Source organism: Giraffa tippelskirchi, chromosome 12 (genome assembly GCF_054371585.1).
Source record: "Giraffa tippelskirchi isolate mGirTip1 chromosome 12, T2T-mGirTip1v1.2.pri, whole genome shotgun sequence".
Lineage (NCBI taxonomy): Eukaryota > Metazoa > Chordata > Mammalia > Artiodactyla > Giraffidae > Giraffa > Giraffa tippelskirchi.
Genome location: NC_137286.1, coordinates 99,304,565 through 99,317,669, shown reverse-complemented (window position 1 = coordinate 99,317,669; position 13,105 = coordinate 99,304,565). Strand labels below are relative to the sequence as shown.

The 13,105-nt window shown below is 37.5% G+C and overlaps 1 protein-coding gene across 9 annotated transcripts in view; it reads left to right on the top strand.

Annotated features, from left to right (window-relative positions):
- The window catches only part of PDS5B (PDS5 cohesin associated factor B), a 173,471-nt gene that overhangs the window by 134,593 nt on the left and 25,773 nt on the right, over positions 1-13,105 (top strand). For all 9 annotated transcript variants that reach the window (XR_014071060.1, XM_081549214.1, XM_081549212.1 and 6 more), the window contains exon 24: positions 8,549-8,672. Coding sequence is in view for 8 of the 9 variants with exons in the window: in XM_081549214.1 (XP_081405340.1) it covers positions 8,549-8,672 (124 nt within the window). In the remaining variant the exon portion in view is untranslated. The remainder of the gene's footprint in view (positions 1-8,548; positions 8,673-13,105) is intronic.

The following is a 13,105-nucleotide window of genomic DNA, read 5'->3' as shown; positions in this document are numbered from 1 at the left end:
GATTTATGTCACATTTTAAATTCCACATATAAGTGATAACATATGGTATTTGTCTTTCTCTTTCTGACCGACTTTGCTTAGTATGATAGTCTCTAGGTCTATTCATGTTGTTGTAAATGGCAGAATTTCATCTTTTGATGGCTAAGTAATGTTCCACTGTATACACATACCATATCTTCTTTGTCCATTCATCTGTTGATGGACATTTACGTTGTTTCCACGTCTTAGCTATTGCGAATAGTGCTTCTGTGAACTTAGGGGTGCATTTATCTTTTTAAGTTAAAGTTTTGTCTTGGTGTATGCCTGAGCTGGAATTGCTGGAACTTTGTTTTTAGTTTTTTCAAGAACCTCCATATTGTTTTCCATAGTGCTGCACTGATCTACATTCCTACCAACAGTGTAAGAACAGTGTCCTACCGAAAGTGAAGAAATTTTTCTTCACACCCTCTCCAGCATTTGTTGTTTGTATACTTTTTAATGATGACCATTTTGACTGGTGTGAGTTGGTGCCTCATTGTAGTTTTGGTTTGCATTTCTCTAGTAATTAGCAATACTGAGCACCTTTTCATGTACCTGTTGGCCATCTGTATGTCTCCTTTGGAGAGATGTATATTTAGATTTTCTATTTTTTGATTGGCTTGCTTGTTGTTGAGTTTTATGGGCTGTTTCTGTATTTTGGAAAGAAAGCTGTTATTTGTCACATCATTTGCAAATATTTTCTGCCTGTCCCTAGGTTGTCTTTTCATTTTGTTTGTGGTTTCCTTTGCTGTGCAAAAGCTTGTAAGTTTAATTAGGTCCCATTTGTTCATTTTTGCTTTTATTTCTATTGCGTTGGCAGCCTGACCTATGAACACATTGTATAGTTGGACAACACTGTATTAGAAGGCAAGCCACCTGCACGTAAGTTTATGGTTACGAAGTGGCCAAGGAAGAGAATCTGAAGAGTATAAGCCACATACCACTGTCTAAAACCCATTTAGCTCTGAAGCTTCAGATCTATAAAAAGTATACATTGTGTGATTTATGTCAGAATATTTAGGCTTTCCTCTGTGAGTTTTATGGTGTCATTTTGTTTTTAAATCTTGAAGACATTTTGAGTTTATTTTTGTGTATGGTGTGAGAGGGTATTCTTACTTGATTGTCTTACATGCAGCTGTCCATCTTTCCCAGCACCACTTGATGAAGAGACTGTCTTTTGCTCATTGAATATTCTTGCTTCCTTTGTCAAAGATTAATTGTTCACAGGTGTGTGGGTTTATTCTGGGCTCTCTATTCTGTTCCATTGATCCGTATGTCTGTTTTTGTGCCAATAACATACTGTCTTGATTATGGTAGCTTTTTTGTATTGTCTGAAGTCTGGAGAACTGTGCCTCCTGCTTTGTACTCTTCCTCAGGATTGCCTAGGCAATTCTGAATCTTTTTTTGGTTCCATTTACCTTTTAGGATTATTTGTTTTAATTCTGTGAAAAGTCTCATGGGTAATTTGATAGGTATCACCTTATATCTGTAGATTGCTTTGAATAGTATGGCCATTTTAATAACAGTATTAACTCTTTCAATTCAAGAGCTGGGATGTTTTTCCATTTCTCTGTATCATCTTCAGTTTTCTTTATTAATATTTTGTATTTCTCAACGTATAAGTCCTTCATTTCCTTGGTCAGATTTATTCCTAAGTATTTTATTTTGGTGGTACAGTTTTAAAAGGGATTGCTTGTTTACACTTGCTTTCTGATATGAAATTGTTGGTGTAAAGAAATGCAACTTGTTTCTGTATATTAATCTCATATCCTTCTACCTTGCTGAATTCATTTATCAGTTCTAGTAGTTTCTATGTGGAGTCTTTAGAGTTTTCTATATCATATCATCTGCATATAATAATAATTTTTACCTCTTCTCTTCCAATTTGAATACCTTTTATTTCCTTTCCTTCTCTGCTTTAGCTGGGACTTCCAATACTTTGTTGAAGTGAAGTGGTGAGAATGGGCATCTTTGTCTTTTTCCAGAGTATGCTGGGAAGGCTTTCAAGTTCTTACTGTTGAATATTATATGGGCTATGGGTTCATCATAAATAACTTATTATGTTGAGCTATGTTCCCTCTATACTCATTTTCATAAGGGTTTTGTATCATGAATGAATGTTGCCTTTTATCAAGTACTTTTTCTGCATCTGTTGACATGATCATGTGGTTTTAATCCTTTCTTTTGTGATATGGTGTATCACATTGATTGATTTGCATGTGTTGAACTATCCTTGTGACCCTGGGGTGAATCTAGCTTGGTCGTGGTGTATGACCTTTTTTATGTGTTGTTGAATTCAGATTGCTGATACTTGAAGAACTTTTGTGTTTATTCATCAAAGATATTGTCCTATAATTTGCTTTTTTGGTGGTGTCTTTGTCTGGTTTTGGTAACTTCATTACCAAACTTCAGGGTGACGGTGACTTCATAGAATGTCTTTGGGAGTGTTTTCTTCCTATTCACTCTTTTGGAAGAGTTTAAGAAGTTCTTTTTTGTATGTTTTATAGAATTCTCCAGTGAAGCCATCTGGTCTCGAAGTTTTGTTTGTAGGGAGTGTTTTTGGTTTGTTTTTTTTTTAATTACAGACTTGGTATCAATTCTAGTGATTGATCTGGTTATCTATTCTTGTTTTTTAGTGGGCTGTATGTTTCTAAAAAGTTGTCCTTTTCTTCTAGGTTCATAGTATTGTTCATAATAATTCTCTTTCGGTTTCTTTGTATTTCTGCAGTTTGAGTTGTGATTTCTCCTCTTTCATTTCATATTTTGTTTATTTGGGTCTTTTCTTCTTGGTGAATCTGGTCAGAGGTTTGTCAGTTTTTGTTTGCTGTGTCATAGAACCAGCTCTTGGTTTTATTGATTTTTTTTTTTGTATTGTTTTTAAATCTCTGTTTTATTTATTTCCTCTCTGGACTTTATTATTTCCTTCCATCTGCTGACTTTAGGTTTGTGGTTTGATGGTTTTCTTTTATATTATTCTTGTATTCTCTTCTTTTGGTTTTTGTTAATCTGTTGTTATGTTTTTGATTTGTGCTTGCCCTGATTTTCAAATATATTAAACCTGTTCGTATACCTACTTGCTTTAGATTGGTAATCATACAAACTGACATTCTAGGAAAAGACAAATCTATATTTTCTTACTCTCTTCTCCCACATTTTATAATTTTGTTGTCCTTTTACATCCTCATAGTGACACTTTTGCTATTCATTTTGGTAATCATTGCTTTCACAGTAATTTTATTTATTTATTTTATTATTTTTACTTTACAATATTGTATTGGTTTTGCCATACATTGACATGAATCCACCATGGGTGTATATGTGTTCACCTTCCAGAACCCCCCTCCCACCTCTCTCCCCATCCCATCCCTCTGGGTCATCCTGGTGCACCAGCCCCGAGCACCCTGTATCATGCATCAAACCTGGACTGGTGATTTGTTTCACATATGATAATTTACATGCTTCAATGCCATTCTCCCATATCATCCCATCCTCGCCCTCTCCCATAGAGTCCAAAAGACTGTTCTGTGCATCTGTGTCTCTTTTGCTGTCTCACATACAGGGTTATTGTTACCATCTTTCTAAATTCCATATGTATGCGTTAGTATACTGTGCTGGGGAGAAGGCAATGGCACCCCACTCCAGTACTCTTGCCTGGAAAATCCCATGGATGGAGGAGCCTGGTAGGCTGAAGTCCATGGGGTCGCTAAGAGTCGGGCACGACTGAGCGACTTCACTTTGACTTTTCACTTTCATGCATTGGAGAAGGAAATGGCAACCCACTCCAGTGTTCTTGCCTGTAGAATCCCAGGGACGGGGGAGCCTGGTGGGCTTCCATCTATGAGGTTGCAGAATCGGACACAACTGAAGTGACTTAGCAGCAGCATACTGTATTGGTGTTTTTCTTCCTGGCTTACTTCACTCTGTATAATAGGCTCCAGTTTCATCCACCTCATTAGAACTGATTCAAATGTATTCTTTTTAATGGCTGAGTAATATTCCATTGTGTATATGTACCAAAGCTTCCTTATCCATTCGTCTGCTGATGGACATCTAGGTTGCTTCCATGCCCTGGCTATTATAAATAGTGCTGTGATGAACATTGGGGTACATGTGTCTTTTTCAATTCTGGTTTTTTCGATGTGTATGCCCAGCAGATTTCTGGGTCATATGGCAGTTCTATTTCCAGTTTTTTAAGGAATCTCCACACTGTTCTCTATAGTGGCTATACTAGTTTGCATTCCCACCAACAGTATAATAGGGTTCCCTTTTCTCCACACCCTCTCCAGCATTTATTGCTTGTAGACTTTTAGATAGCAGCCATTCTGACTGGCAGGCAATGGTACCTCATTGTGGTTTCGATTTGCATTTCTCTGATAGTGATGTTGAGCATCTTTTCATGTGTTTGTTAGCCATCTGTATGTCTTCTTTGGAGAAATGTCTGTTTAGTTCTTTGGCCCACTTTTTGATTGGGTCATTTATTTATTTTTTTAAAAAAATGTGTGTACTTATTTCAGTGATTTACTTTCCAGTTGTGATTTTCTCTTTCATATAGATTCTTGCATATTTTCTACTTAGAGAGGACCTTTCCATATATCCTTTAAGATAGGTGTAGCATTGTATTCTTTAAGTTATTGTTTGTCTGAGAAATTCTTTATCTCTCCTTCTATTCTAAAGGATAATCTTGCTGGGTACAGTATCCTGGGTTGTAGATTTTTCACTTTTGGACTCTGAATATATCTTGCTACTCCCTTCTGGCCTGCAGTGTTTCTGTAGAGAAATGAGCTGATAGCCTTTTGGGGGCTCCCTTGTAGTTAGCTCTTGTTCTCTTGCTGCCTTTAAAATCCTCTCTTTAACATTTGCCACTTTTATTATAATGTGTCTTGGTATAAGTCTGTTTGGATTTATCTTGTTAAGGGCACTTTGTGCTTCCTCTATTTGGATATCTGTTTCTTTCTTCAGGCCTGGTAAGTTTTCAGCCATAATTTCTTCAAGGACGTGTTCATTCCCCTTCCTCTTTTTTCTTCCAGAATTCTTATCATGCATAGATTTGCATGCTTCATATTATCCCATAGGTCTCTTATATTGCCTTTTTTTTGTGGGGGGGTTGTCTGCTGTTCTTCTTGGGTAATTTCCATTTTTCTGTCTTCCAGATCACTTATTCCTTCTGCTGTCCATAGCCTTTAGTTCAGCTTTGGTGTCTTCTAATGAATTCTCTGTTTTTTCCTTGGCCCCTGCTTATAGTTTCCAATTCCTTTTCACAGTAATCTGCATCTCTATCAGTGGTCTTTCTTAATTCCTGTAGTATTTTCATTCATTTCCTCCATTTTGAATTCAGTGTCTGTTAGACTGAAGAAGTCTGTTTCATTGTTCTTTCAGGGGAATTCTCGCTATCTTTTAATGGGGATTGCTTTTTCTGCTTCTTTACTTTACTTTTATTTCTTTTGCTCTGTGAGTTTAGAACAGTTATCTACTATGGTCTTCGAGGGCTGTTTTTATGTGGGGATGACCCTGTGTAGCCTGTGTGAGATTAATACTTTTTGGTGTGAGGGCTGTTTTTTAGTATGGATGCCTGCAGCCTGTTTCCTCCATGTATGCTGGCCATTATCCCCTTGATAGGAGCTGTGACAGATGTTGTAGTGACCAGAACCTGCACAGGATATTGACCAGCCCTCCTCTTTGGTCTGTGGTTGTCATTGCCCTGTTGGGGCAGGGTCTGCTCCCAAGTTGTTGGGAGTAGGAGCCCCCAGATCCATTTCTGATGTGCAGTGCAGGGGAGGTAAGATTGGAGCCCTCCCACCAGAAGAAGAGCCACTGAGTATTGATTGTCCCACTGGAGCTGTGTACCTGTGAGTATGCTCCGTGTGTCACCTTCACCTGTTGCGTGAACTCACACAGTGCACTGTTGTTGGCACTGTCTTCGCCTCACCTCAAGTGTGGACATGCTGGCAGTTGGTCTTGGTGTCTCTCAGGAGTTGTTTTCACAAGGTCACCGGTGCAGATACACTGAAGTCAGGTCCCAAGACTGCAGTAGTTGCATACCTGGACCTGCTATGGGAGCTATAGAGGCACTGCAGACCTTAGTCTGGCCCAGCCCCCGAGTGTACATGCCCACAAAGCCCACAGCTGCTAAGGCCAGGCCTGTTCCACCTGCACGAGCTTTTGTTGGGTCTGCGTTCTTAAACTAGTCTTCAAAAACATTGTGGTAATGGACAGAGGAGCTTGGCAAGCTGCATTCCATGGAGTCACAAAGAGTCAGACACGACTGAGCACACACACACACACACACACACACAAAGTATTTTAATTAGTTACTTTTTATTTTACAAAATAAATTCCAACAAGGAAATCAGACTTTCCTTATCAGTGGTTGAGTGATTTATCTTATAATAACTACTTGGACTTCCAGATGTTCAAGCTGGTTTTAGAAAAGGCAGAGGAACCAGAGATCAAATTGCCAATATCCGCTGTATCATCAAAAAAGTAAGAGAGTTCCAGAAAAACAGCTATTTCTGCTTTATTGACTATGCCAAAGCCTTTGACTGTCTGGATCACAATAAACTGTGGAAAATTCTGAAAGAGATGGGAATACCAGACCATCTGACCTGTCTCTTGAGAAACCTGCATGCAGATCAGGAAGCAACAGTTAGAACTGGACATGGAACAACAGACTGGTTCCAAATAGGAAAAGGAGTATGTCAAGGCTGTATATTGTCACCCTGCTTATTTAACTTATATGCAGAGTACATCATGAGAAACACTGGGCTGGAAGAAACACAAGCTGGAATCAAGATTGCTGGGAGAAATATCAATAACCTCAGATATGCAGATGACACCACCCTTATGGCAGAAAGTGAAGAAGAACTAAAGAGCCTCTTGATGAAAGTGAAAGAGGAGAGTGAAAAAGTTGGCTTAAAGCTCAACGTTCAGAAAACTAAGATCATGGCATCTGGTCCCATCACTTCGTGGGAAATAGATGGGGAAACAGTGTCAGACTTTATTTTTTGGGGCTCCAAAATCACTGCTGATGGTGATTGCAGCCATGAAATTAAAAGACGCTTACTCCTTGGAAGGAAGGTTATGGCCAACCTAGATAGCATATTTAAAAGCAGAGACATTGCCAACAAAGGTCCATCTAGTCAAGGCTATGGTTTTTCCAGTGGTCATATATGGATGTGAGAGTTGGTCGGTGAAGAAAGCTGAGCTCCGTAGAATTGATGCTTTTGAGCTGTGGTGTTGGAGAAGACTCTTGAGAGTCCCTTGGACGGCAAGGAGATCCAATCAATCCATCCTAAAGGAGATCAATCCTGGGTGTTCATTGGAAGGACTGATGTTGAAGCTGAAACGCCAATACTTTGGCCACCTCATGCGAAGAGTTGACTCATTGGAAGACGCTAATGCTGGGTAGGATTGGGGGCAGGAGGAGAAGGGGACGACAGAGGATGAGATGGTTGGATGGCATCACTGACTCGATGGACATGGGTTTGGGTAGACTCCGAGAGTTGGTGATGGACAGAGAGGCCTGGCGTGCTGTGGTTCATGAGGTTGGAAAGAATCAGACATGACTGAGCGACTGACCTGAACTGAACTACTTGGAATATTGCTATTGATGAACTGAAAATATCTCTGCAACCTGTAACTTCAGAACCTTATTAATGTTGGCATACATTCAGTAAATATTTTTACATAATTGTTAGAAAGATAAAGGAAGAATCTTAAACCAACTAGATCTTTAGATCTTGGAAGATTAAGATTTGTCTCTTTCACATCCTGGAAGATTAATTAAGATTTGCTTCTTTTACATCCCTCTCAGTATGGTGTATTTGTTGTTTGTATAGTAAATAATAATGTTTTCCTATGGAGCTACATAGGGAGTCCTAATTAAGGAGTTACAACTTCCCTCCTTACAATATTTCAGTGAATCAGTAATTCATCTGATATGTCTCTGTATTAGGAAGGATTATTTAAATATATTTACTAGTCAAGAATTTCCTAATTGCTGAAATATATCCCATTTTACAACTGGTTTTCTCCCCTTAAACTTAAAAAGAAGCTCTTAATAATATTTCAAAATTGAATACTAGCTAAAAATAGTAATTTTTTTATCTACTGTACCTGCTTTTATGTTAACTTCTTTTGTACTTAACACCATAGTTTTAGTTGAATGATCAGCAAGTTATGATATTTTGTGCCTAATACATAAGTAAACACATACCCCCAAAAAATCCATAGTGGAAGCCTTGAGACCCTACAACTGACATACAAATAGATTTGTCCTAGGCTTAGCTGAAAGCTTTCTGTGTGTAGAACAAGAGAATTCAATGACTAGCTTAGACTTGTGTTCAAGAGAAGAATTTTGTGCTATTGGACACCATCTTCCAAGCATAATATAGTGGTCAGTATTACTGAATTGTTTTCTGCCCTTTTTTTTTTTGGCCAGAGGAATTTTTATAAAATTAGATATACAAAGTAGAAATGTTCTTGTGCAGATGTTTAGAAATCTAATTCATATTCTTTCTTGCTTATTTTTCAGTAAACCAGATATGTCACGCCTGAGACTGGCTGCTGGGAGCGCAATTGTGAAGCTGGCCCAGGAGCCCTGTTACCACGAGATTATCACATTGGAACAGTATCAGCTATGTGCTTTAGCTATCAATGTAAGGAAAATGGCTAGTTGTACAGAACATGATTTTTTGTGTTCTTTGACTTTTAGTACTTGTGGTACTTCAGTATTTGAAACATTTGTTTATTATGATTTTAGTTTTGGTGCTGTTATTCAAATACTTGACTAGGCAGTATGAGAAATGAGATTTTTGTGAAGCCCATAATTTTCTGGTTTACTATTCCCTCTTTAATTTTGGAGATAACCTTATTTTGCCATAAAATGAGAATTGTTTAAAATAACATTAACTTTCTTAGAAAACAACGTAAGTAATTATTTTTTCAAATTGGTAGTACTTGCAGTCTATCGATTTATTGGATTCTTGGTCTGATATTTCTTAGGGTATTAGTGGTATTGGTTGTTACCTAGAAATTTTTTTAAAAAATTAGGGCAAGTTTGGATGTTAAGAGAGATGGACTTTGTTTGAAACTTGCTGTGTATAGTAAGTATGTGCAGATCATTAGTTAAATGTCCGCTGTCCAGAGAACATCCATGCTTATTAAATTCTAGAGACTTTCTTTAATAGCATACTGTATATGTTACTATCTCAGTCACCAAATTCCCAGTGTCAAAGTTCAGATTACCTAAGTTTAAAGGTTGTTTTCGAATTCTGTTGACTGTGAAACATGTATTAATTGTAAAACGTTAATTATTAGCACATTCTCTCAACTTACAAATATGGGATTACCCTATTGTAAGCAAAGCTTTTTCCTAATTTTGTTGTTCCTTTCAGCCACATGCTTGTCTCTGCTCTCTTATCCTCTCACTCTTACCTGCTCACATTTTAGCATTTGCTTTCACTGTTTTCCAAAAATGACCTAATTAAGTCCCCCAGTCCAGTGATCTTAATCTTTATTATACATGTCCTTTTGGCATCATTTGACACAACTCACTGCACCTTTATTTTTGAAATACATTTTTTCGGCTTTTGTCTCCTGATTTTTTTCATACTTGACAACTACATTTTCTGGCCCTTCCCAAGTTTCTGGACCCACTTCCAACGCCAAACAGAAATTTCAAACTTATTTTCTGAGAACGTAAGACTCAATCTCTCCCCAGTCTATTCTTTCCTGACATGCAGAGAACCTCAGTAAACATTAAGTAAAGGTGAATGGCATTTCTTAAACCTGAAAGCATGATTTATATTTGACTATTTGCTTGTGTTTGCACCTTGTTACAAAAGTACAGATAATTCTGTCCTTTGATATCTATTACATGTTTTTTATTCATAGCTTCTTAACCTTAACCATTCTGATTGCTGTACCCATTATTAGCTGTCATCTGTGCTCTTGGAAGACTTTGTCTATGGTGGGCTAAATTTCCCTATCAAGTTTTGGTCATGTTACTCCCCTGGTCAGAAATATTTATGGGCTTGTACTCATAAGAAAGAATTTTACCTTGCCATTCAAGCCCTTCTAATATTTTGACCCACATATACATTTAAAAATTCTGTTTAGCACAGCACCCTTTACCTATGTTTATTTCAGTGAAGCTGAACACTTTTTTTTCTTTTATGTACCTGTAGTTTGCCTCCCTCTAATTTTATTTTCACCCTCGTCATTTCTACATACCCAAATCCAACCCTTTCTGCAAATCAAGGCTCAGACACAATCTTCTCCACAAAACTTGCTCTTATTCTTAGAACAGATCTCCTTTGGATCCCCTACAGATTATATCTACAGTCCTGATACATACTTGCCTTGTGCTTAGTTACATGCCTATGGTTTATTTGTATTTACTTGAGTTGACCTCTTTAAAGGCAATGTTGTATCTCAGTGGCCTCTGTCATGTATTTGAATAGAAAGTAAATCTGGAGGAATGAAAATTCAATAATACAAATCTTGAAAGCAAAAGTGGCCCAGTCGTGTCCAACACTTTGTGACCCCATGGACTGTACAGCCCATGGAATTGTCCAGGCCAGAATACTGGAGTGGGTAGCCTTTCCTTTCTCCAGGGGATCTTCCCAACCCAGGGATCCAGCCCAGGTCTCCCGCATTGCAGGCAGGCAGATTCTTTACCAGCTGAGCCACCAGGGAAGCCCTTGAAAGTCAGTCAGTCATGTCTGACTCTTTGTGACCCCATGTCTATACAGTCCATGGAATTCTCCAGGCCAGTCTAGGTATTTTAGAATTTGAATGCACTTCTTGAAAATTTACTGTGTATGGCTATGTGCTGTGCATTGTTCTAGGTTCTTCGGATACGAAGGCGAGTCATGGCTATAGCCCTTAAGAAGACAACCTCTTAGGAGAAGGAAATATAAGTGCTGTTAATACAATGCAATACACACAATAATTGAACTATTTACAAGATACTACAAACAACTCAGAATAATTTACACTTAAAAAGTACACTTTGCTGTACAGCAGAAATTAACACAAAGGTTTATTTAATATGCAGACTAAAATGAATTTCTTAGTGAATAAAAGCTTTGATTGGAACTTTATCTTGGGAACTTTATCTTGGGAAAATATTTGGTAGTATTAGATACCATCTTCCTTATGTTGAACCAATTACTGGTTATAACCATAAACATGAAAGTATCAAGTGTCTGCTTTTTTTGAGAGTGTATTTTTCCTGATAAAAATTTTATCACTCTATCCTCTGCTTCACATGTTTTTATAACCTAGTCAAAGTGTAAATCTTTACTTCATATTTTTAATAGCCTTGTTGTTCAGTTGCTCAGTTGTGTCTGACTCTGTGACCCCATGGACTATAGCACGCCAGGCTTCCCTGTCCTTCACCATCTCCTGGAGCTTACCCAAACTCATGTGCATTGAGTCAGTGATGCCATCCAACCATCTTGTCCTCTGTCATCCACTTCTCCTCCTGCCTTCAGTCTTTCCCAGAATCGGGGTCTTTTCTAATGAGTTGGCTCTTTGTATCAGTGGCCAAAGTATTGGAGTTTCAGCTTCAGCATCAGTCCTTCTAGTGGATATTCAGGGTTGATTTCCTTTAGGATTGACTGGTTTAATAACCTAGTCAAAAGGATAAATCTGTTCTTTACTTCATACTATTTTTTATAAACTAGTGAAAAGGGTAAATCTTTGCAAAAACCAGAGCATACATTGGAGGACTTCCTCATTTCCCAGGAGCACATCTTTTAAATCTTTATTTAGGTGATTCTCTTTTGCTGTACCCATTGTTTCATCATTCTTGTCAATTTTCTCATCTTTTGTTGTTAAATGTGTCAATTGCCTTGCATATGATTTGACAGTTTTTTTCTAACATTATCTTAATGACCTTTTGAAACTCTCGTACCTTTGCTGTGATTCACAGTTGACATTGTAATTAATTTGCATTGTACTATTAGATCATCAGTGATTACTGAAAGAATGACAAAAACATGGCCTTGGAAATGTATCTAAGTAATGTGGAAGGATATTTGAGTGTTCTTCAGTGTTTTGTTGTTGTTTGCTTGCTTTATTGAGGTATATTTGATTTACAGCATTATGTTAGTTTTAGGTGTGACAAGTGTAGTGATGCCTGTTGCTTCTTCAGGTTATATTCCACTATAGCTTATTATATTAGGTAATAGTATTGAGTGAAAGTGAGAGTTGCTCAGTCATGTCCGTCTCTCTGCAACCCCATAGACAATAGCCCCCCAGGCTCCTCTGTCCATGGAATTCTCCAGGCAAGAATACTGGCGTTGGGTAACCATTCTCTTCTCCAGGATAATATTGACTAGTTTGTATCTATTAATCCCATACTTCTAATTTGTCCCTCTCCCACTTGTTTAATATTCTTACGAATAGCTTGTTCATTTGTGAATATATTTGTGATATATTGACTTTTACTTATATTGTTTGTTTGTAATTGGATATTTTCATAATGAATAATTGGATACTCAAAATTCCTCTCCCTATAGGAGTTATAATGAGAAAGGGGTGATATAAGTTTAATTTTATTTTGTGGAGTATAAGGATAGATAATAAACAGTAGTTCTGTTTATTGATTACTATTTTTTTAACTGAAGTATAGTTGATTTATAGTGTTGTGTTAATTTCTGCTAGATAGCAAAGTTATTCAGTAGTGTGTATATATATATATATACAGACACACACATACATTCTTTTTATATTCTTTTTCATTATGGTTTATCACAGAATATTGAATCTAGTTCTCTGTGCTATACAGTAGAACCTTGTTATCCATTCTATATATAATGCTTTGCATCTGCTAACCCCAAACTACCATTCCATCCCTCCCCCACTCTACCTTCCCCCTTGGCAACCAACCATAAGTCTGTTCTGTGCGTCTGTTCTGTTTTGTAGATAGGTTCATTTGTGTCATAGTTTAGATTCCACATATAAGTGATAGTATCTGTCGTTCTGATCTACCTACTTCACTTAGTATAATAATCCACAGGTCCATTCATGTTGCTGCAAATGGCAATATTTCATTCATTTTATGGCTGGGTAGTATTCCATT